The sequence below is a fragment of the Saccopteryx leptura genome, chromosome 4 (genome assembly GCF_036850995.1).
Source record: "Saccopteryx leptura isolate mSacLep1 chromosome 4, mSacLep1_pri_phased_curated, whole genome shotgun sequence".
NCBI lineage: Eukaryota > Metazoa > Chordata > Mammalia > Chiroptera > Emballonuridae > Saccopteryx > Saccopteryx leptura.
In genome coordinates, this window is record NC_089506.1 from 189,504,764 (window position 1) to 189,530,573 (window position 25,810).

The 25,810-nt window shown below is 46.3% G+C and overlaps 1 protein-coding gene across 1 annotated transcript; it reads left to right on the forward strand.

Moving 5' to 3' along the window:
- Nucleotides 1–401: 401 nt before the first annotated feature.
- On the forward strand, nt 402–14,882 carry MUC17 (mucin 17, cell surface associated). Its single transcript, XM_066382308.1, has 11 exons — nt 402–910; nt 3,961–4,152; nt 4,628–4,755; nt 5,071–5,129; nt 6,582–6,733; nt 7,201–7,269; nt 7,360–7,522; nt 8,556–8,717; nt 8,881–8,978; nt 12,162–12,241; nt 14,399–14,882. Exons 3-11 carry the CDS (start codon nt 4,651–4,653, stop codon nt 14,438–14,440), a joined length of 930 nt encoding a protein of 309 aa, XP_066238405.1. The 5' UTR covers nt 402–910; nt 3,961–4,152; nt 4,628–4,650; the 3' UTR covers nt 14,441–14,882.
- Nucleotides 14,883–25,810: the final 10,928 nt, after the last annotated feature.

A 25,810-nucleotide genomic window follows, 5' to 3' on the forward strand; every position in this document is an offset into this window, starting at 1 on the left:
ACTCAGGCTCCTGTAACTCCAACATCTTTGACAGACAGTGTCACACCTGTGACAATGTCTACAGAAGCTACTACTGTACCCTCTACAGGGTCTTCTGGTGCCACCACCCCTCTGGCAGTTTCTACTCAGGCTCCTGTAACTCCAACATCTTTGACAGACAGTGTCACACCTGTGACAATGTCTACAGAAGCTACTACTGTACCCTCTACAGGGTCTTCTGGTGCCACCACCCCTCTGGCAGTTTCTACAGATTCCACTGTATCTCCAACATCTTTTACAAACACTGCCTCTCCTGTGACACAATCTACAGAAGCCAGTGAATCTACTACTCCTCGTGACACTACCTCACCCATGACTAGTGCATCTTCAACAGATTCTAGTGTCAGCGGCACACCTGTGACATTATCTACAGAAGCTACTACTGCACTCTCCACAGCGCCTTCTGGTGCCACCACCCCTCTGGCAATTTCTACACAGGCTCCTGTAACTCCCACATCATTGACAGACAGTACCGCTTCTGTGACACTCTCTACAGAAGCCAGTGAATCTACTACTCCTACTGACATTACCACTGCTGTGACAGTGTCTACACAGGCTAGTGTATCCTCAACAACTTCTAGTGACAGCACCACTCTTGTGACACTATCTTCAGAAGCTACTACTGCACTCTCAACAATACCTTCTGGTGCCACCAGCCCTCTGACAATTTCTACTCAGGCTCCTGTAACTCCAACAGACACTGCCACACCTGTGACACTATCTACAGAAGCCAGTCAATCTTCAACAACTCCTAGTGACAGTGCCACTTCTGTGTCAGTGTCTGCACTGTCTACTGCATCTTCAACAACTTCTAGTGACAACACCACCACTGCTAAGGTTATCACCATCACGACTCACTCAACCACACAATGTAAGTAATTTTTTGAATTTACCTTTTAGAAACGTGCATTTCTATTTTATCTTTACCCGTTTATTTCTTCTTAAACTTTTACTCATTCAGTTCTGATGCATTACTTGTTTTCTGTTAGAGAGAAATCTCTGCTGTCCTATCAGTCTATCATTTATTTCTCTGTATCCATGGTTTTTCTTTCACTCCGGTAGTTGTTTCATACACACAATTTATTCTCTTTGCCTGGACACCTTCAATCCCCAGTAAGGTGTCCACACATTTCATTCCCTCCCTCTGTACTCTGCAAGTGCCTGTTGCATTGCATTGACATACTATGATTTCATTAACTTTGTATCATTCATTTGCAGTTTTACGTCTTTTTATAGTTTTATTTTTCTCATTAATTTTGCGCATTAAGTGCAAAGATTTGGGTTTTTTTTTTTTAGGAGGCCGTTGCCCTCAGTGTTTACATGTATCTTTGGCAAATGTCTCTCTGCCACCATTCACTTTTCTTTTGTTTCATCTTATCCTCTGAACATTTACCATGGAAGCAAAAGAAGATTCACTTTTATCAGCCCTGAATTCTACCTCCATGTTCTTGAATATTTATCCTTACGCCTCCTGTTCTTCTCTCTGACTCTAGAACTTTCACTCAACTCTTTGCTGTCGTTCAGGTGAGAACTGCCCCACTTCGTACCTGCTGTGATAATATACTGTATATTATATCAGTATATATTATATGGTATCCTCTTTGTACCATTCAGTGTTATTATCAGATAGGGAAAGAATATTTAGCCTGTATTAAATAAAATAACAGCAGGTCCTCAAATAACCTGTCTCATTCAACGTCATTTTATTATAACATTAATGAGATGCTGTAGGAACTTAACTTTTGTTTATATATACTGTAGAACGTAAGTTTTGCTTATATCAATCAGCTTATGCTATAATTGGTTTTTTTATACACTATTGTACTTCACAGAACCTACTGAGGGTGTTGAGTGAGTACTTACTGTACACTAGGTAAAATACTTGAAAGCTTTACTGATTTAAATGAAGTATAGATATGCTCACAGACCTATGATCTGTGTCTGCCCAGGGCACCACCCAATCTGCCTTTTTTCATTTTTTAAAGATTTTATTTATTGATTTTACAGAGAGAGGAGAGGAGCAGGAGGGAGTGAGATGTATCAACTCATAGTTGCTTCACTTTAGTTGTTCATTGCTTGCTTGTTGCTTGTGGTACGTGCCTTGACCGGACAAGCCCGGGGTTTGGAACTGGCGACTTCAGTGTTCCAGGTTGATGCTCTACCCACTGCACCACCACCCCTGGCTGGGAAATCTCTTAAATTGATAAGATGAAAGGCAGTTCTTCAGCTTTTGACTGCTGCAATTTCTGCTGCTGCATTTTCTCAGGGTTTTGTGAATTTTTCCTCTGTTAAGTTCTGCTTTGCCTGGCTTTTCTATTATGTGGCTTTGTTCTCCGGTTTCTCTCTAATGTGTCTTGTCTTGGTGAATTCTCTCTGGTTCTCAGGTAGTGGGCTGAGCATCTTCAGGAGGCAGGTCTGAACCTTGTGTTCCCAGGGAGCCCCCCAGGTATTTCACAGCGAATGCCAGGTGGCTGCATGACTGCTGAGCCTCAAGCTAGTTTTGGTCATCTCCTTGAAGACAGATGGTCCCCTTCTGTCTTCCCCCTATTCCTTGGAGACTGGCTTTCTCTTTGAACTGTTGGGAAATAGCTGAACACATCCCAGCAGCTGCTTTTGCGGTTACTCACAAGATGGGGCTTAAGCACTTAGATCAAGTCTGAATATTCTTCAGTAACACATGAGAGAAAGAGAGGATTTATGGGTCTTCAGTGATTCCAGGACTTTTGTGTCATCTCTTCCATTGTTCCCATATGCCTTGGACAAAGGCTGTAAACAGAGGCTGTGTGATGTGACTGTCATAAATGTGGCTCCTGCTCTCTGAGCCTGGTGGGGTAGACAAGGACGCAGATGCAGCCAGGTCTTCATGGAGTATATGCACCTCAAGTGCCTCCCCAGAGAAACCACACTGCAAGTACTGGTCTACCCAGACACAGCTCTTTTCTTTTTTTGTATTTTTCTGAAGTGAGAAGCGGGGAGGCAGACAGATAGACTCCCGCATGCGCCCAGCCAGGATCCACCTGGCATGTTCACCAGGGGGCGATGCTCTGCCCATCTGGGTCCATTGCTGCGCTGCAACTGGAGTCATTCTAGCGCCTGAGGCAGAAGCCATGCAGCCATCCTCAGCACCTGGGATCAACTTTACTCCAATGGAGCCTCGGCTGCGGGAGAGGAAGAGAGAGATAGAGAGAAAGGAGAGGGGGAGGGGTGGAGAAGCAAATGGGTGCTTCTCCTGTGTGCCCTGGCAGGGAATCAAACCTGGGACATTTACATGCCAGGCTGATGATCTACCACTGAGCCAACAGGCCAGGGCTCACAGCTCTTTTTAAGAACAGCCAAAAAGAACAGAGCTTTTGATTTTTTCAGGTTGGTTGGCATAGATATTTGAGAGTTGTCTAAAACTACTTCCTATCTATTTAAACTAAATCTACACTCTTCCCTCAAACTCCATGTCCCAGCAAATGAAAAATGAGTCATAAACAGTCACAGCGGCAATGATTTCCAGGACAAGCTTTTCTGAAGCAGGCGTTGAAGGGACAATGACAAGCTTATTCCCAAGCTTGGTGGACTCCAGACTGATCAAGTCCCCTTGGTTTCTCTCAGCCTCTGTCTCCCTTTTTCTCATCCTCAATCCTAACTGTGTTACAACCACTTCTCACAGCACCAGGTTTCTCTTTCCTTGTTTTTGGGGGGCTAAAATAAAGCATGCTGGAAATAGGACTCCCCAACCAGGTCAACTCTGCTCTCACATGGAACCTTAGCCTTGCTTCACCTCACTTATCCCATCTGCAAAGTGGAGAGAATACTGTCCTGGCCACCCCAGGGGCTGATGGGAATATATTAGAGTGTGTCTGTGAAAATATGTTGTGAGCTATAAAGTACTGTCTAAATACATGTGGTTGAGCTAGGACTTGTCCCTTTCAGCAGCACACTGCTCCAATGGAGGGACGTTCAATGGGAAGGACTGTGAATGCCCCTCTGGCTTTGGAGGAGATCGGTGCCAGTATGGGCCTGGGGACTGCCAGAATGGCGGTTTCTGGGCTAACGACACGTGCAATTGTGCAAAAGTCTACGAGGGACCGAGGTGTGAGGATGTGGTCACAGGCATTGACATAAGTGAGTAAAACTGCAGGGCCCTTTCTTCCCCAGCCCTGGCCCACCTCCGTGCGGGGCCCCCATTCCTGCTTCTCCTTGCCTAGGAACATGGCCTCTTCCAGGCCCAGCCATTTTACCCAGCAGTAGAAAAGTAAAAATATTTAAAAATGAATAAATCAAGGTATTGAATTTTACCATAAAATATACTTAAGTAAGTATATACTGAAGTAAGTATATGATGGAGAATTGAAAAAAATGTGTAGAATTCTCTAATAGAATATAAGACCCACGTTCCCTTGGGCTCCCTCCCAAAGCCATGAGGAGTACAGCGTGTCCCCCTCTCTCTAGGGACACTCTGGTGAGACCTGAGTGGGGGTCGGGGCTTGGCTACCCCCCACCCCACCCAGGGCAGAGTTGCTCGAGGTATGCGTTTCCTTGGTCAAGAATTCAGTGCGTGCTGCCCTCACTAATTTATGTTGTTGTCTGACACCCTCAGCGCCTCCGGATACTGTCTCTGCCATGATGAATCTGACTGTGACAGTGACCAATTATAACTGCACCACTGATTTATTCAATTGGTCTTCTTCAGAGTTCCAGGAGTTCAAGGAGAGATTCATAGAACAGGTGGGCCTGGGAGAGCAAGTCCCCGTTGCCACTCAGATCTCCCCAGGGAGGGGTCTCTAAGGGTTAAAAAGGTAGATGAAGACCATGTCAGGGGTGTGTGAGTTTCTTGGCTCTCCATTTCCTCAGGGCTTACCAGGGAGGGGGGAGAAAGACAAAGCAAGAGACCACTGACTGGACAGTGAGCCCCTGCCAGCTGGGGGTGGGGACTGGGAGACGCTGCACGTTCCCCCTTTGCCTTCCTGAGACACTGTGGAAAGGCCTGGCAGCCCCCAGGTGGGGCCTCTGGGATAACACAGCGGCCTCCTTGCCTTTCAGATGAACATAATTTATGGAAACATACCTGAATATAATGGGATTAACATAACAGGATTGAGGTAAGTATCTAGGCCTCTCTAAGAAGAAGGTCTATGGAGTGGAAGTGATAGACATACCTGTAAAGACCATTGTAACTACGTCCCCTGTTAAGGTTGTCATAGCAAAATATGCCAGACTGGGTGGCTTAGACAACAGGTATTTATTTCTCATGGCTCCGGGGGCCAATCTCGGAGCAAGCCATGTCTGCTCATCAGCAGCTCAGTTCCACTGGACGAGAACAGCCCTTTTCTTTCTGCCCCTAAAATTCCTCTCCAGGACTGGTGTGTGTTGACCCAGCAGGGCTCTCTTTTGCCCCTGGGGTGGGAGTAGGGGACTCTGTAGTGCCAGTCCTCATCCTTGTATTCTACCTGTCCTTAATCTCTCAGGTAAGCGAAGAGAGGGAGTATGGCTCTGTGGACCAGACAGTGAACCAGTCCCTTTCTGGTCCTTCCTGGAGGCACTGTGGTGTTCGCCTGTTCCGCCTCCTCAGGCAGACAGGAGGAGGGCTGGGCTCTGCCGGCTCTGGGGAGACATGCCGCAGGGAGGTGGTTCTAGCTGAGAGTGGGGGACTGGGAGCTAGGGAAAAGCAGAGGCAGGAAAGGGGAGATGTGAGCAGGTCTGAGGCCCTGAATTCTCCTAACTCCCGAGCAGGGAGAGACTTTTGACATGAACTTTTAACATTTTAGGTATCAGGAACTCCTTTTAGAATGGAAAAATATCAATATTTGTGAGAATAGAAAAAATGAACATATACACCTTGAAATTTTTGCATACAGTATTTTTAAAAAATTTTTTTAATTTTTTATTTATTCATTTTTAGAGAGGAGAGAGAGACAGAGAGGGAGAGAGAGAAGAGACAGAGAGAGAGAAGGGGGGAGGAGCTGAAAGCATCAACTCCCATAGGTGCCTTGACCAGGCAAGCCCAGGGTTTCGAACCAGTGACCTCAGCATTTCCAGGTCGACGCTTTATCCACTGCGCCACCACAGGTCTGCATACAGTCTTAAGAGACTCACAGACTTCCTGCAGCCAGCCTACCACCTGGAAATGATAAATCCTGTAGGGGTCTCTGGTGTAACTTCCTCCTCCATGGCCAGTGGCCACCATAGATACCTTGCCAGCAACTGTCTAGCCTCCTGCTTAAGTACACAGAGTAACTCCTTAAGGATGACCTCTCTCATGGCGCCATTCCTCGGTCCATCTTCAGCCCAGAGCCTTTCCGGAGTCTTCCACCTCTGTAGATGGTCCTCCTAGGCACAGGTGATATGGGTCCTAGAGTGACAGGTCCAGCACAGTGCTTGGACTGCAGCTTTCACCCAGTAGATATTGGTTGTTCATTTTCTACTGTCCTCCCCCAGTTCTGTCTTCTCACGGGGGCAGAGAGGGCAAAGCCTGCCTGGGGAAGGGGTCAGAGCCGTGAGCACCCGTTAGCACCCAGGAGCATGACCAAGAACATCTTCCTCTCTCTCCTCAGGTGTGGCAGTGTGGTGGTGGAGCATGAGGTGCTCCTGAAGACCAAGTTCACTCCAAAATACAAGGATATTTTGGAGAACGCCACCCGGAACATAGAGAAAATAATTATGAATGTAACCCAGGAGCAAGTAATGAATAATCAAGACTGTAAAGGTAGATTCCTACTTCTGGGGAGGGGCATCAGGAGACCTTCAGAGACTCTTTAAGCTTTGTCATGCCCGGGGTGGGGAAGGAGAGAGAGGCAGATGGGGGAGCAGGAGTACACAGAGAGACCAGAGATCAGCCCCAAAGCGTGTCACTCAGACTGGCAGATGCCAAGAGAGACTCTGAAGGGAGAATGCAGAGGCAGGTGTGCTAAATCCTGAGTCTGCAAGAAAATGAGTATGAGCCTGACTTATTACCCAGCCTACGTTGTTCTTAACCCGAGGAGCGGTGAGAGGATCTCGGCCAAGGAGGGGAGGGAGAGGAAAGACACCTGGAGAGCCGTGGTTCTGGAGGGCTGGACGTGAGGCCGGCACGCCCTCTCTGCGGAGACTGATCTCCACCTCCTCCGTCACAGCCGCACGCCCCTCCCACACCTGCTAAATAAGCTTATCCTGGCTTTTGTGTCTCCTTCACAGCTTTACTGTGCTTCAATGAGACTGCCACCAAGGTGCAAAGCGTTTCATTTACCCAATACAGCCCTGAAAGTAGGTGACCCAGGGGCTTTGGGGAGGGCGGGGGAGGCAGGCATCGCTCCCAGCCTCTTGATCATGGGTCTCCACGCCCCCCACCCCCAGAGGACTGCCGGGAGAAGGCTGGGAAAGACTTTGCTGACCACTTCACTGTGGAGTACAAGGACCAGAAACCACACTGCATCAGCCGCTGCGAGCCTAAGTTCAGTAACTCCATGGACTGCCACTTTGGGAAATGCAAGGTGGAGCGCAGTGGCCCGCGGTGCTAGTGAGTGTCCAACTTCGCCACCTCTGCCTGCTCCCCTCCTCCTTGCCCACCTTGGGGATCCCACTCCTCAAAACTTTACCTGGAGGCCACGGTCATGGAATGAGTGCTGGACCGTTCTGAAGGCAGCCAGCCACAAAGGACACACAGAGCCAGAGCCCCAAGGCCAGGTCTAGAATGGGCTGAGAGTGGCTCAGGAGCTGCTCTCCTTGCCCTGGGGTTTGTGTCCAGTGAGGCTGAGGGCAGTGTCAAGCTCAGAGGAAGTGGAAGAAAGGCCCCAGCCCTAAGAGGCTCCCAGTCAGGTGGGAAGGACAGGGCCTTACCTCCAGGGGGAGCTCAGCAACCCCTGCCGGTGAAATGGAGGTAAGAGATCACACCTCCATGGGAACGATGAAAAGCCTGTAAAAGCCGAAGGAGTAGGGGAGCAAAGGGAGGCATTGCCTGCTGAAACTAAACCAAAGGCAGAGGTCTGGAGCTCCAGGCGCGGGGGAAGGAGTCACACATACACAAAGGCCTGAGTAGTTACTCCGGGAAGGCTTCCTAGACGAGGAGTTCACAGGCTGTCAAGAAGAGGAAGAGAACAGGGTTTAGAAAGGTCGTCTCCAGGGAGGAGAAATTGCTTCAGAAGTGGAGTGCGTGTTCTGGATCAAACATGGGGCGTTGTTCTCCTGATAGAGAGGGAGGCTGAAAACAAGGATGGTCGATGTGTGTGTAAAGGGTCTCTGTTGGAGCCTCAAATTTCTGGGTGCAGCCCAGGGAAGCCCAGCATTGGGCCAACCCTTTTAGGTCTTGGGTTGCAAAATCTAAAGTCCTAGAGCTGGATATTGAGCCTATTAAAAAGCCCAGCCACGGGAGCTGGTCTTTGTCTCTGTTCATCCTCTCAAAGCTCCTTGCTCTGCACCCCAGCAATCTCTTCTTCAACTTCTTCTCATCAAGCACTCATGGGGTCAGGGCGGGTTGTGAGACCAGGGAACTGTGGGTATTGGCTGGCCCTGGTTCTGAATGGCTCCTCCCCACCTGCCTCTCCCCACCTCAGCTGCCTGATTACAGACACTGACTGGTACAGAGGGGAGACCTGTGAGTACAGCATCAAGAAGAGTCTGGTGTACGGGCTCCTCGGGACAGTGGGTGCAGTGGTGCTTGTTGTCCTCATCATTCTCCTGGTTTTCGTGTTCCGCTCCAAGGGAGAGGCGAGAAGGTGAGCCACTATTGCTGCCTCTTCTGTTTACCTCCCACGACCCTTCTGTTTCTAATCCCTCTGTCTTTAATCATTTTATCCTTGGGGTGGACAGAGCCAGTCCCCAGATTTTTGTTCCCATTCTCTGCTCAAAATGGGATCTCTCCTATGTCTCTATCAACAGGCAAAAGGCCAAAGTGGCTGAGTTGTACAAGTGGTATGACGAGGATAGTGGACCTGCGCCTGGCACCTTCCAAAACAAAGGCTTTGACATCCGTGAAGGTATTAGAAATTTTCAGTGGATTCAAAATATCTCAAAATCCGGAGACACACATCTGAGGCATGAGGGAGGGGTTTGAAGGCGCAAAGGGGGAAAGCATTTTCATCTCCAAAACATTTGGTTCCTCATCTGCAAACCTATTTCTACCACTGGCTCCTGTAAGACCCTGAATGGGGCACAAGCATGGGCACAGCATAATTAGAACATGGGTGGGGATGGTGGTATCACAGGTTATTTGATGGTCATGGATTTCTCCAGAACACAATATTGTGCCTATATGGACACAGATAAGCACCTAAGAATGGGAAGCCTATTAACAGGTAGGTTATAGCTCAGTAAAGTGATTAACTATAGATTTTGTTAAATTAAATGTATATGTTAAAATTTCTAGAAATTGAATTTTAATTCTAAAGAAGAAAAAAAATAAAATGAGACTATTTCTAAAAATTGTCTCTAAATTCTAAAGAAGGGGAAATTTGGAATGAGGATAATGTTTTAGTTTATCCATAAAAAGGCAAGAAAGAGGAAATAAAAAGAAAAGAAAGGGTGTGACAAATAGCACAAAATATGATGAAAAATAATCCAACCATAGCATATATCCAACTATAACAAATATATGACTTAAACACTCCAGTTAAAAGAGTAGATTTTATGCCTGATTAGGTGGTGGTGCCATGGATAGAGTGTTGGCCTGGTATGCTGAGGACCCAAATTTGAAGCCCTGAGGTGGCCAGCTTGAGTGTAGGCTCACTAGCTTGAGAGTGGAGTTGCCGGCTTGAGCGTGGGATTATAGACATGACCCCATGGTCTGTGGCTTGAACCCAAAGGTCACTAGCTTGAAGCCCAAGGTTGCTGCCTTGAGCCCAAAGTAACTGACTTGAGCAAGGGGTTACTGGCTCAACTGAAGCCCCCCACCATCGAGGCACATATGAGAAAGCAATCAATGAACATCTAAGGTGCCGCAACTATGAATTGATGCTTCTCATCACTCTCCTTTCCTGTCTGTCCCTGTCTGCCCTACCCCATGCTTTCACTGAAAAAATAAAAATAAGAAATAAAAAATAATGAAAAAATAAAGACCAAACTCAGTTGTGCAAATAGATACAAAAATGCTAAACAAAAAATTAGCACCCCAAATCTAGCAGGCATATATATATAATATGAAACAAACAAACACAACTAGTTGAGTATATTTCAACAAACAGAATTTGCTCAAGATTAGAAAATTTATTTACAAATTCACCACATTACCAGAATAAGAATAAAAATATGATAACCTCAATGGATGCAAAATAAAACATTTAATCAATATCCATATTGCTCATCATAAAAACTCATCCAATTAAGAACAGAACATTTATTTCCTGATAAAGGTATCCACACAAACACACAAAAATCACTCTCAATGATAAAACATTAAAAGTCATTCAACTTAACCAGGCATTGGCAAACTTTTCCTGTAAAAGTATATTTTGGGCTTTGTGGGCTGTATGTTCTCAGTCATAGCTACTCTGCTGATGTAGCATGAACATAGACATAAACACTATATAAATGAATGAATGAGTATGGTTGTGTTCTAATAAAACTTTATCCACCACTTAAAAATTAAGAAATATTCTTAGCTTGTGGGCAGGCTAGATTTGGCTCACAAAGGGATACTTTGTCAACCCCTATATTGAACCAGGAGCAAATCACAGACATCCTCTATCACCAATTCTATTAACTATTTTCCTGGGTGTCCTAATCAGTATAATAAAAAAGAAGAATAAAAAATTTAAAGATTGAAAAGAAAAATATAAATCTAGGCCTTGTCCATGTTGCTCAGTTGGTTTATCTCAATACACTAAGGTTGGGTTCCATCACTGATTAGGGTTCATACAAGAATCAGCCAGTGAATGCATAAATAAGTGGAACAACAAATTGATATTTCTCTCATTCTCTCTCCCTTCCTCTCTGTAAAATCAATCAATTAAAAACTTATAAAAATATAAATCTATCATTTGTTGATATGATTGTCTTACATAAAACCCAAAAAAGCCTGACCAGCAGTGTCACAATGGATAGAGCATCAGCCTGGGATGCTGAGGACCCAGGTTTGAGACCCCAAGGTCGCCAGTTTGAGTGTGGGATCCTAGACATAACCCCATGGTCTCTGATTTGAGCCCAAAGGTCACTGGCTTGAAGCCCAAGGTCACTGGCTTGAGCAAGGGATCACTCACTCTGCTATAGCCCCCAGTCAAGGCATATATGAGAAGGCAATCAATGAACAACTAAGGTGCCACAACGAAGAATTGATGCTTCTTATCTCTCTCCCTTCTTGTCTGTCGCTGTATCTCTTTCTCTCTCTCCCTCTCCCTCTCTTTTTCTCTTTCTCTCTTGCTAAAAAAATAAGTAAAAGTAAAAAATAAAACCCCAAAAGAATATTAAATCATTGAAATTAATAGAATTTAACAAAGTTGCCAGATATAAAATCAATTTTTGTAAGGTGAATTGCATGTCTATGCATCAACAACAAATGATATAATATAACAAATACTCTGTATACAGTACCTATAAATATGTTTAACAAAGCACATTTAAGACTTTTAGTGGAAAATGATAAAATTTTATTTAAAAACATTGAAGATACCTTACATGAAAGAAAAGCCACATAGTTATGAATTGGGACAGTCAATATTCTAAAGCTATCAAATAGCACCCCAAGCGGGGCCAAATCCTAATGGATTTCATGAACTTGAGAAGCTGCTTGTCCTGACTTGTGGTGGTGCAGTGGATAAAACACCAACCTACAATGCTGAGGTCACCAGTTTGAAACTCAAGGCTTGCCCCGCCAAGGCACATACAAGAAGCAACTGCTTTTTGCTCCTCCTCTCCCCCCCTTTCTCTCTCTCTCTCTCCTCTCTCTAAAATCAATAAATAAAAACAATTAAGAAAAAGAGAAGCTGCTTGCAAAGAAAGGGCTTATGGTTGTTCTTTTCATGTTAAATTTTTAAATGTGATTTTTTTATTACATCTTTCAAGAATCAATCAAACTATTTGCTAAAGTAGCCTCTCATGTTTGCAATAGTTTTCAGGTTTCTGGGAAGTGGGGATGCAGCCTTCACCTTGCAGTGGGCAGGATTAGAGGGAGAGATGAGAGCTTGTCTTCCTAACCATCTACTTCCATGGGCTTTCTTCCGGTCTAGGGCCAAGGAACTCCATCGACCTGGACTCCGTCTATAGTAACTTCGAGCCCTCCCTGGACAACATAGATTCTAAAAGAAAGGTAAGAAGGGTCTACAGGAGATGCTCACCTCCCCCTGTTCTGAGACCCTATCTCCCCTTCTACTATGGTAAGATCCTCAGGAAAGCAAAGTCATGTTTATGATGTGTTAGTCCAGATAAACATCCAGGCCTGCAATGCTAGGAAATGGACATAATTCAGGATGGCAGCAGGTGGGGAGGAGATCTAAGCAGCAAGGTGGGAGCTACCTTTTTTTAAGCCACTAAGGTTTCAGGCTCAGAGTTTTCCTTCTGCACTTTAAGTATGTCTTTGATGGTCAATTTATTTAGTTATTTTACTTTTCAAATATACATTAAAGTCAAAATAATAGTGCAGTAAATACTTATATATCTCATCTACATCAATAATATTTAACATGTTGCTATATTTATATATATTCATATCAACTTTTTCTGAACCATTTGGAATTTGCAAGCATTTTGATACTTGAATTGCTAAACACATTAGAACACATCTCAAATACTGTTATCAATACCAATAAGTTGATAATAATTCTAGACCAGGGGTCGGGAACCTTTTTGGCTGAGAGAGCCATGAATGCCACATATTTTATTAGCACCACGCTCTAACCAACTGAGCTAACCGGCTGCATTAGCGCCACATATTTTAAAATGTAATTCCATGAGAGCCATACAACGACCCGTGTACATTATGCGTTATCCAATAAAAATTTGGTGTTGTCCCAGAGGACAGCTGTGATTGGCTCCAGCCACCTGCAACCATGAACATGAGCGGTAGGAAATGAATGGATTGTAATACATGAGAATGTTTTATATTTTTAACGTTACTATTTTTTTTATTAAAGATTTGTCTGTGAGCCAGATGCAGCCATCAAAAGAGCCACATCTGGCTCACGAGCCATAGGCTCCCGATCCCTGTTCTAGACTATCATCCAATATCCATTTTTCCAACTAACCCAAGAACATTTGTTATTACCAGTTTTTTCAAATGTGAATACTAAAATTTCACTCACTGACTTCTGTTGTGTCTCTTTGATCTTTTAACTTACAATTGGCTCTTATCTATTTTTTTTTTTTTTGTATTTTTCTGAAGCTGGAAACGGGGAGAGACAGTCAGACAGACTCCCGCATGCGCCCGACCGGGATCCACCCGGCACGCCCACCAGGGGCTACGCTCTGCCAACCAGAGGGCGATGCTCTGCCCCTCTGGGGCGTCGCTCTGCCATGACCAGAGCCACTCTAGCGCCTGGGGCAGAAGCCAAGGAGCCATCCCCAGCGCCCGGGCCATCTTTGCTCCAATGGAGCCTTGGCTGCGGGAGGGGAAGAGAGAGACAGAGAGGAAGGAGGGGGGGTGGAGAAGCAAATGGGCGCTTCTCTTATGTGCCCTAGCCAGGAATCAAACCCAGGTCCCCCGCACGCCAGGCCGACGCTCTACCGCTGAGCCAACCAGCCAGGGCCTTATCTATTTTTTTTTAATATACAGGAGTGGGCAAAAGTAAGTTTACAGTTGTGAGTACATAAAACAGTTTATTCTTGTATTATTATTTACTTATTATTGCATTATTTTCCATACAAACATTGGTTTTTGTAAGAGTCTAAGATGTCTTAAGGAATGTCCTACATTCTGGATGTGTCTATTTCCTTATGGTATTATTTAACTTGTCCCTGAAACCTCTGTATTTCCTATAAACTGAAATTTTGGTCTACAGGGTTATTAAACTCAGCTTAACCATTTTTGTTAAGCATACATCATAGGTAATGATATTGCATCACTTTAAGAGGTACATAATGTCAGATTGTCTCACTATGATTGAGGCCAAGTCACCCCTTGAGTAAGGGGTGACAACTCCTTGATTTTTACTTTTATTTTAACTGATGGATATTTGAGGGTGGAAGAAATACACTCAAATTATTCACAGCTCAGAAGAGTGATTGGCTTCAGGCACTAGTTCTCATCCCTAGAGACAACCTCATTGTAGTGATGAACTCCATAGCCAGGATACTTTTAAACCTACTTTATTTGGGGTTTGGATAGAGTACAGAGATACAGTTGATTTGTACTAGACTCCTGGTAATAGAGTAACTTCTAAATTGAGTGCTTCCCTTGTCCCAAGACTCTTATGCTTCCAAATTCCAGGTTTCTCGTGGGCCCAGCTCTCACGTTGTTCTCTCTTTCCAGATCAAAATTCGGAGGCCTCAGACGGTGATGACATCCCTTTAAAGCAAAGGCAATTTCACATGAAATTCTGGGGTCTAGACATGAGGAGACCTCGGTTCAGCCAAGTTTGGTGGAACATTTTCTTACTGAGAGCATTGGAACATGATAAGAAATAAGGTGGAAGAAGAGAGAAACCACAATTCTAAGAATCTCTCAAATAGAAACACCGTTGGAGCTCCAATGGGCTTGTCATGACCTCAAGCGGGTCCCTTCTCCTCGTTCTGGGAGGCTCTTCCTTCACCGAGCCCAACTTCAGCACCAAGGACAGCATTCACTTCAATGGGTTTACAATGGTATCGGTTTCAAACACTGGACTGCACTTCCCGTTATACAGAATGACCTTGTACGATTTATTGTATTCCCGCTTCATGAAGGGCACTTTTTTTAAAATACATATTGTTTTTTAGTGTATAATATTATAAGTATTTTTAAAGTTCTTTTTATCTACAGATTCTGTTTGGGTTTTTTTGTTAGTTAATATAGTCGTACATATTTTAAACAACTAAAAACAACACAAGAAATTTTATTAAATTTCCTATGATTGTGTCTGACCAGGCGGTGGTGCAGTGGATAGAGTGTTGGACTGGGATGCGGAGGACCCAGGTTCGAGACCCCAAGGTCACCAACTTGAGCACAGGTTCATCTGGTTTGAGCAAAGCTCACCAGCTTGGACCCAAGGTCACTGGCTCAAGCAAGGGGTCACTCAGTCTGCTGTAGCTCCACGGTCAAGGCATATATGAGAAAGCAATCAATGAACAACTAAGGTGTCGCTACGAAAAACTGATGATTGATGCTTCTCATCTCTCTCCGTTTCTGTCTGTTCCTATCTATCCCTCTCTCTGACTCTCTTTCTCTGTAAAAAAAAAAATTCCTATGATTGCCATACCATTCTCCAGTCAATGCCATACACAAGCTCCTGTCTCTCACCTGCCAGGCTCTCCTCCTCCCCTTCTCTCCAGGATGTAGGGTCTGATGAATCTGGCCTCAAGATGACAGAGGGGAAATATGCTGCCAGGAATATTGCCATCTTCTAACCTCCCCTGGCATCACTTGCTGGCCACTGAAGATGCCACATGGACCCCACACACATTCACTCACATGACACAGGGACTCACTTCCTACTGAGAGAGACCAAGTTCTCCTTCTGGAAACGGGCTCTTTCCATAGGTCTGAAAAGATGAGGTCTTGGGTTCTATCTCGAGCTTTCTCATTAACTCCCTTGGTTAAATTTGGGGAAATCGTACTTGACCATTTAGATTCAGTCTGACCTGCCTTCTGTTGAATAAGGACTAAGTTCTTTTTTAAAGTCCCCCTCATCATTGCTATTGTCAACATTTTAAGAATGCTTTATTACTATTCCTGCCATGCAGCTCAGGATTCATTTTGTGCTGGAAGGTCTTTTCCACAAGCCACCCCCACTTAAACCATTAATTTAAGAAAGAGCCTGGGCTCTGCTGCCCCCTCATGGACGCTTAGAACATCTGCAGATACCATTCAGCAGCTTCCTGCTATTCCCTCCTGGCCTCCTCCCCCATTAGAGATCTTCAGGCTTCATTTGGTTCATTCCCATATTTGCCATCAAATCCCCAGCTCCTAAAACTGAGCCATCTTAGGCCTTTCGGCCTTCTGTTGCAGAATACCATAGACTAGGTGGCTTATAAACAACAAGCATTGATTTCTCACAGTTCTGGAAGCTGAGAAATCTAAGATCACAGTATGGGCAGGTCTGACTGGTGAGCACCAGCTTCCTGGTTCGCAGACACCTGTCCTTTTTCTGTATCCTCACATGGTGGAAAGCATGAGGGAGCTCTCTGGGCCTTTATTATAAGGACACTAATCTCATTCAGGAGGGCTCCGCCCTCATGACCTAATCACCTCCCAAAAGACCCCAACTCCTAATATCATCACACTGGGAATTAGGTCTCAACATGATTTTGGTTGGGGAAACACACATTTAGTCTGTAGCATGGACTGAATTCAGGCGTCTTACTGCCAGAACCATCTCCTGCCTCCCCCAGGCCCAGGTATCAGTGGCCAGGCGAGGGAACATTTAAAAGGTCTATAGACCCCACATCCAGCTTAAAACCACGTGACCCACCTCAGCCTCTTCCTGCTCTCTTCTCACATCTGCTCCATGAAGAGGCAAACTAGAGTAGCTAACCACATAGCTGACCCAAGGGCAGCTACCCAGCTACCTGGGGGAGCTTGGGAAAGTAACTTCTCTCTGGACCCCAGCCCTCTCAGCTGTAAAAACCAAGTGACCATTCACCTTGTGCCAAGCGCCATTCTAAGTGGTGTATATTTTAACTCGTTTATTCCTCACAACCCTGTGGAGTGAGGACTGTGATCATCCCTGTTACACAGGGAACTGAGGCAAAGAGACATCCAGTAACTTGCCCAAGGTCCTGCAGTCAATGGGTGTAAACTGGGATTATAAAGCAGTCGTGTCTATGTGCCCTCCCTGTGGGGCTGCTCTTAGGATTCACTGGCTTAATACATGCAAAGTCCTTGGAACAAAACCTGGTTCATGGAAAGTTCTAGAAAGAAAGAAAACATTAGCTGTTGTTACATCTGCTTTCTCCCTCACAATTCTCTCTATGGCCCTTCTCTGTTAAGTCTCTTCTTCCTCTCTTCTTCCAACCTTAGAAGAGCAATGGGTTTGACTGGGGGCACGCTGGCCAGATAGCTCGATTGGTTAGAGCATCATCCCGAAGCACAGAGATTACCAGTTCGATCCCTGGTCAGGGCACATACAGGAACAGACTGATGTTCCTGTCTCTCTCTCTCTCTTTCTCCCTTTCTCTCACTAAAATCAATAAATAAACGTTAAAAACCTTTATTAAAAAAGATGAAAGGAAGGCCCTGCCACTTTGCAGAAACAGCGAAATCTAAACGCACAGAGATGCACAAAAGAAGGCTGGAGGTGGACATATCAAGGCACAGAGAAGAGAGGGTCTGGTGAGGGGCTTAAAAGGAAAAAAGAGTTTGAGTTGAACCACCCCTCCAGGCTCACCTCTGGCCACCTGCATCACCCCCCAGTCTCAGAGTTCACTGTGACCTCAATGTCCCAGGTCAACACTATCCACTGCACTCACTACCACAGGCACATAACAGTTCCTTGTGCTGGGGCTTCCCTTTTGGTGCTGCTCTTGGCTGGACCACAGTCTGTTTAGGGCCACCGCCTCTGGCCCAGCATATTGTTTTGTCTGTCTCAGGGCTGTCTCCCTGTGGCCTGCCCTCTTGCCAATCTCCTTTCTGCCACAGCCAATGGTTCCTTCCAGTTTATGCTGTTCACCTGCTTAAAAACACTGACGCCTCCACCTCTATTAAAGCAAGGTCCACGCTCTTCAGAGAAGTCTTCAATGCCCCTGGAATTGGGGCCCACCTTCCCGCATGGTGCCATCTCTCCGTCTCTCCGCCGCGTGTTCTGCGAAATGCCACCCTCTCCTCTCAGGTGCTTCTTCAGCCCGAAATGCCCTTTCCACACCTTCCTCTCTGGAACCTGATTCATCCTGTAACTACAATTCCACTTCCTCCAGGAAGTCCTCTCTCGTACAACTCTTCACAATAAATCTCTCTCATCTATGTCCCTCTGTCTTAGCTCAGGCTGCCATAACAAAACATCATACACTGGGTGGTTTAAACAACAGACTTTAATTTTCTTGCAGTTCTGGAAGCTAGAAATCCAAGATTAGGGTGCCAGCCAGCTCCTGCTCTGGTAAGGGATTTCTTCCTGGCTTGTAGATGGCCACATTCTCGCTGTGTAATCACATGACTGCCTTTTAGCTTTTGTGCACGCACACACAGGGGAGAGGGAAAGCAGCAAACTCTCCAGTGTCTCTTTTTATAAGGGCACTAATTCCATCAGACCAGGACTCCACCTTCATGACTTCATCCAGCTCCCAAAGGCCTCATCTTTACTTATTTATTTATTTTTTAAATAATCAATTTTTTAAAAGAATTAATCATTATTTATTTAGTTATTTATTTATTTATTTTAGTGAGAGTGGGGGAGGCAGAGATAGACTCTTTTTTTTTTTTTTTTTTTGTATTTTTCTGAAGCTGGAAATGGGGAGAGACAGTCAGACAGACTCCCGCATGTGCCCGACCGGGATCCACCCGGCACGCCCACCAGGGGCGACGCTCTGCCCACCAGGGGGCGATGTTCTGCCCCTCCGGGGCGTCGCACTGCCGCGACCAGAGCCGCTCTAGCGCCTGGGGCAGAGGCCAAGGAGCCATCCCCAGCGCCCGGGCCATCTTTGCTCCAATGGAGCCTTGGCTGCGGGAGGGGAAGAGAGAGACAGAGAGGAAGGAGGGGGTGGGGGTGGAGAAGCAAATGGGCGCTTCTCCTATGTGCCCTGGCCAGGAATCGAACCTGGGTCCCCCGCACGCCAGGCCGACGCTCTACCGCTGAGCCAACCGGCCAGGGCGAGATAGACTCTTGCATGTGCCCAGACCGGGATCCACCCAGCAAGCCCACTAGAGGGCGGTGCTCTGCCCATCTGGGGCCCTTGCTCCCCTTGCAACCCAAGCCATTTTTTAGCACCTGAGGCAGAGGCCATGGAGCCATCCTTAATTCCTAGGGGCCAACTCAGGCCCATTGAACCAGGGCTGCTGCAGGAGGAGAGGAGAAGAGAGAGAGAGGGACAGAGAGGAAGGAGAGAGGGAAGGGTGGAGGAGCAGATAGACTCTTTTCCTGTGTACCCGGGCCAGGAATCAAACCCGGGACATCCACATGCCAGGCTGATGCTCTACCAGTGAGCTAACAGGCCAAGGCCGAGGCTCCATCTTTTTTTTTTTTTTTTTTTTTTTTGTATTTTTCTGAAGCTGGAAACGGGGAGAGACAGTCAGACAGACTCCCGCATGCGCCCGACCGGGATCCACCCGGCATGCCCACCAGGGGCGACGCTCTGCCCACCAGGGGGCGATGCTCTGCCCCTCCGGGGCGTCGCTCTGCCGCGACCAGAGCCACTCTAGCGCCTGGGGCAGAGGCCAAGGAGCCATCCCCAGTGCCCGGGCCATCTTTGCTCCAGTGGAGCCTTGGCTGCGGGAGGGGAAGAGAGAGACAGAGAGGAAGGAAGGGGGGGGGGTGGAGAAGCAAATGGGCGCCTCTCCTATGTGCCCTGGCCGGGAATCAAACCCGGGTCCCCCACATGCCAGGCCGACGCTCTACCGCTGAGCCAACTGGCCAGGGCCAGAGGCTCCATCTTTAAATGACATTACATTGGGAGTTAGGGCTTTGGGGGACACAAACGTTTAGGCCAGAACACTCCTTAACACTGTTATATATATATATAATGCCACATTCATAATCATCCCTACATATCTATCCCCACAGGAGACGCATGAGGCTTTGTTTCCCCTCGGCACCCCACAGCATCTAACGCAATGCCTTATGCATAGAAGATGCCACTAATGGTTAATAAATTTAATTTAATCAAGATTCACCTCCACAAAGTTTTTTAAAGTATCTTCTGTTGCGTTCATCCCATCTTTCTCTGGCCTGAGTCAAAACAACATAATCAAATTCTTACTTGTTCTCTCTAATTGCTTCAAATGTGCTTGTTTCTGATTCTATGGAAAACACCGTATTCCAGGCCACAGAATCTAGGACAGGTCATCCATGCCAAGGGCACTTACACATTCTGATTTCTTTTTTCCTCTTTTCTTCCCACAGTCAAATCTCACTCTTTCTCGGCAAGATCAAGACAGGGGGCCCTGGGTTTGGGAATAAGTACAGCGTCCTGGTCTTCCTCCCTTTTCTTCTCTGGGTCTTTTCAGTTTTTTTCAGTCACCCAGAGACCCTGAAGATAGGACAAGTATGATATGAGGCTGGAAGTTCAAGGACCATTCCCTGATGATGAACTAAGACTAATGCCACCAGCCCTCAGAATGTGTAGAGATGAGAGAAATAATTTTCCAAAGTATGCTCTAAAATTCAGCTCTCTCACAGACAGATTAGAGCATAGTCTCTTGAAAAACAGTAGGGGATCTTGGCCTTCAGAACCCCAGAGATTTTACTAGACCTGGGAAGATGTGACAATTGTGTTTTGCTGCTGAGGCTGGTGTGACTTTGGAGATGATGTTTAGATGACACCCCTGGGGTCAGACAGGCTTGATTCATCTGTGATGATACAGCAGGCGGGCTGAGGGAGGGGGGAGGGAGGAGGGAGGTACTGACTTCCGAGGGCAGGCTGCCTGACAAGAGACAGGGCTCACAGGGAGCCAGGCAGCTAAGGAAATTTACTGCGTGTTATAGCCAGGGAAAGTGAAATTGGACCTGGGCGATAATCAGCCTGATTAGCTCAGTGTCTCCTGGAGAGAGCCAAGGTTGGGAGGCTGTGTAGGGTGGGAGGACAGGTCAGCCAGCATCAAGGTGGAGCCTCTGGGGCCAGGGCTGGCTAAGGTCAAGAATGATTAGGACCCCAAGATGTGAATAGAGAAGCAGATCCAGAGAAAACAAGTCCCATACCCAGTCACCCAATCATGGGAGTTAGGATAGGTAAGAGCAAACAGACTAAAGTCTGGGAGAGGGGGGAACACAGGCATGGGTGGTGGAGAAGCCAGGAGTGAGGGGAAGGATGGTGGACAGAGCGGGGTGCTCACAGCTCCTCCGCACTGGGTGTTAGCTGAAGGGCAGGCACTGCGCAGGTTTAAAACTCAAGATCCGCCAGCAGCAGCCCCTCTCAGTCCCCTCAGACCCTTCCTCTGCTGTGTGTGCTGGACACGAGCAGAGCTCACTGACGCTGATCTTGGTCGTGGGCCACAGGTTCTTGCAGGGGAGCTGCAGGAAACCCTGGAGCTCTGGCTTGTGGGATAGAGATGCGACCTGCTGTTTCTGCTCTTCCTCACCCCCATTTCTATAGGACTAACTTCTCTTTTTAGATTTTATTTATTCATTTTAGAGAGAGAGAGGAGAGAGAGAGAAAGTGAGTGAGAGAGAGAGAGAGAGAGAGAGGGAGAAGGGGAAGGAGCAGGAAGCATCAATTCCCATATGTGCCTTGACCAGGCAAGCCCAGGGTTTCAAACTGGCGACCTCAATGTTCCAGGTCAACACTTTATCCACTGGTCAGGCAGGACTAACATTTTTAATCACTGGCAAAAGAGGGCCCCATATGCCTAGTGAGGATTGAGTGATTTTGTTCTCCACAACTGTTACCGGCCATTGTTGGGCCCCTGCCAGGTGGCTTCTCCAGACTTCCAAAATTGTCCAGATAACAGTCACAGTTCAACAATTTGTGAGCCTGTGGTAAATGCCAGGCTTGGTACCAAACATGCACTTGCATTAATTCATAGCTGCCTAACCTGGGCACTTCAACCCAGTGTGCCCTAAAAGGGTTAAAAGTCTGTGGAGATCATACACTGTTGGTGTGAATGTAAAGTAATACAACCATTATGGAAGAAAGTATGGTGGTTCCTCAAAAAACTGAAAATAGAATTACCTTATGACCCAGCAATCCCTCTACTGGGTATATACCCCCAAAACTCAGAAACATTGATACGTAAAGACACATGCAGCCCCATGTTCATTGCAGCATTGTTCACAGTGGCCAGGACATGGAAACAACCAAAAAGCCCGTCAATAGATGACTGGATAAAGAAGATGTGGCACATATACACTATGGAATACTACTCAGCCATAAGAAATGATGACATCGGATCATTTACAGCAAAATGGTGGGATCTTGATAACATTATACGAAGTGAAATAAGTAAATCAGAAAAAACCAGGAACTGCATTATTCCATACGTAGGTGGGACATAAAAGTGAAACTAAGAGACATTGATAAGAGTGTGGTGGTTAGGGGGGGAGGGGGGAAAGGGGGAGGGGGAGGGGCACAAAGAAAACTAGATAGAAGGTGACAGAGGACAATCTGACTTTGGGTGATGGGTATGCAACATAAGTGAACGACAAGATAACCTGGCCTTGTTATCTTTGAATATATGTATCCTGATTTATTGATGTCACCCCATTAAAAATAAAATTATTTTTAAAAAAAAAGAAAAAAGAAAAAAAAAAGTCTGTGGAGAGTGCAAGCCCTTAGCCCTCCAACACCCACCTCCCTCTGTCACAGGTCACTTATGGTCTCCTGCTGACCAACGCAATCATCTTCCCTTGTGCCAGGTAAAAAAGACTTGAAAGCACCCCTTTATTTTATTGAATCCTCACAACACCCCACGAGGAAGTACCTCATTTCCTTTTTTTACAGATGAGGAAACTGCGGAGTTGAAGGGCTTGCCTATGGTCACCCAGTGAGGAGGAGGGCATAGGTTTGCACTGGGCACGCTCAGTTAGCAAGCCCATGTCATCGTGAACAAGCCTTAAGGAACGCAGACTGCTCCCTCTCTAACACCAGGTCCAACCTCGATAGCTCACAATTTCTAACTCTCTCCTAACCCGTCTACGAGGACGGAGCTTGTCTGCCTGGGTAGGGTGGGGACCTCTTTAACAGGGTTGGAGGTGCCTATCTTTATGCCACAAGGGACACCAGATGGAAACAAAAAGGAAGATACTCCTGAGCACTTCCACTCTGAGATGAGGAAAACTTCCTGGGGGTGAGGGATGGGACTCAAGGTATGACTCTTTTCTCCTCATCTTCTTCCCCTCACCAAAATGGAGCTGTCTGCACTGCAGAGACCCATATGGAGAATACTCAGGCCTGGGATTTGGTGCAAGAAATTCAGAGAGTTTGCTGAAGCTTCAGTCTTACACCTGCAGCGTGGACGGAGCTGGCAACCCTGATGATGAGTTCTTCTCAAGGACAGCGCACAGGCCAGGCTGACCTCACAAGACTCACCCCCCAGGCAGCAAATCAAGCCCTCCAACACACCCCAAGGAGGGCCCTGTAATGGTTTCCTAGGGCTGCCGTAGTATAGTGCCCCAAACAAGGTGGCTTAAACAACAGAAATATATTCCTTAACTGTTCTGGAGGTCAGACATCCAAGATCAAGGTGTCAGCAGAGCTGGTTTCTTCTGAGAGCCATGAAAAAAAAAAAAAATTCCATGCCCCCACCCTTCCTTTCTGGTGGTTTGTGAGCAACTTTTGGTGTTCCTTGCCTTTAGACATGTCACCCCTAGCTTTGCCTTCCTCTTCACGTGGTCTTCTCCCTGTGTGCATGTCAGTGTCCATATTTCCCTTTTTAATAAGGATGCCAGTCATACTGGATTAGGGACCCACTGTGGCTCCAGTGTAACCTCATCTCAACTCATTACATCTACCACGTAGCTCAGATCACCCTACAGTCAATAGTCCAACCAAGCCTGACCAGGTGGTGGCGCAGTGGATAGAGCGTCGGACTGACCCAGGTTTGAGCCCCCGAGGTCGCCAGCTTGAGCGCGGGCTCATCTGGCTTGAGCAAAGAGTTCACCAGCTTGGACCCAAGGTCGCTGGCTCCAGCAGGGGGTTACTCGGTCTACTGAAGGCTCACGGTCAAGGCACATGTGAGAAAGCAATCGATGAACAACTAAGAATTTGCAACGCGCAACGAGAAACTGATGATTGATGCTTCTCATCTCTCTCCGTTCCTGTCTGTCTGTCCCTGTCTGCCTCTGTAAAAAAAAAAAAAAAAAAAGTCCAGCCAAGGCTCAGCTACCATCAGATTTGTCCCTCTGTTTCTGTGCCTGCTCTTCCCTCCTCCATTAGTGCCCACTCCGATATGCTAAATGGATATTAATTATACCTTAATATATTGACGTAGCCTTGAAAGTTATATTGTTTTTATCTATGTAAGTATATGAATATTCTCTGTGGATTCCATTTTCTTTTCTGTTTCTCTTCTTTTAGGTTTTTAAGACCTTTCCATGTGAGAGTTTCTCTAGGAGTTGCATTGCCGGGGCTTCAGGTTTCCACATAGTTTCGCTCCTTGCCAGCTGGCTCTGCAGAATGTCTGCCTGTCTTCGTCCCACCACTTCCCATGTCGCTATGGTCATGCCATTGAATGGGTGCAAAATTGCCAATCACTAGTGAGCATTTTCTAAAATGCTTGCTAGCCATTTTGCTTTCATAATCTTTGCCTGTTTTTCTTTGAGTTGCTTGTTTTTTAAAAATTGATTTATAAGAGTTTATTAGGTATTAATTCCTTACCAATTTCAGGCATTGCAAGTGTCTTCTTCCAGCTAGAGAGCCATTTCTTAATTGTCTCTGCAGTGCCCTTTGTTGAACAGAAAAGAAAAATTTCCCATTTATGGTTTGTGTTTTGCAGATCCAGTTCAGAAAGTCTTTCCCTGTACACAATCTCAAAGACGTTCTCCTACATCAACCTCTGTGAGTTTTGTATTTTTATTTTCCACATTTCGGTCTGTTATCTATTGGGAGTTTATCTCTGTATATAGTGAGTTAAGAATTCATGTCCATTTTCCATTACTGTTGTAACAAAGTACCAGGAACTTAGTGACTCAGAACAATACCAATGTGTCATTTCACAATTCTGGAGATCAGAAGTCCAAAATGATTGTCATGGGGCTGAAATCAAGGTGTCAGCAAGGCTGTTCTTTTCTGGGGGACTAAGCATTTTCCAGCTTCTAGAGGCTGCTCACATTCCCTGGCCTGTGGCCCCTTCCTCCGCTTTTAAAGAACATCCCCCCAAGCTCTGCTTCCATCACCCCATAACTTTCTCTTCAACCACAGGCAAGTTTCTTCACTCGAAGAATTCATGTGATTAGTTTGGTTCTTCCTGGATATTCAAGGAGAATTTCCCCATCTCACAGTCCCTGAATTAAACTCATCAATAAAGTCCCATTTGTCATGTAAAGTGACATGTTCACAGGTTTTTTTTTAGGACATGGACATCTTTGAGGGGCCATAATTCAGCCTCCCACGGCACCTAGCTTGGTTATTTGCTCCATACGGTGAAACAATTTTCCCATGGCCTGACCTGTGGTGGCGCAGTGGATAAAGCGTCAACCTGAAATGCTGAGGTTGCCGGTCTAAAACCCTGGGCTTGCCTGACCGGTGGTGGCGCAGTGGATAGAGCGTCGGACTGGGATGCGGAGGACCCAGGTTCGAGATCCCGAGGTCACCAGCTTGAGCGCGGGTTCATTTGGTTTGAGCAAGGGCTCACCAGCTTGAGCCCAAGGTTGCTGCCCCCGAGCAAGGTGTTACTCAGTCTGCTGAAGACCCGCGGTCAAGGCACGTATGAGAGAGCAATCAATGAACAATTAAGGTGTTGTAACGCGCAATGAAAAACTAATGATTGATGCTTCTCATCTTTCTGTTCCTGTCTGTCTGTCCCTGTCTATCCCTCTCTCTGACTCTCTCTCTGTAAACAAACAAACAAACAAACAAACAAAAAACACCCTGGGCTTGCCCGGTCAAGGCACATATGGGAGTTGAAGCTTCCTGCTCCTCCCCCCTTCTCTCTCTCTCTCTCTCT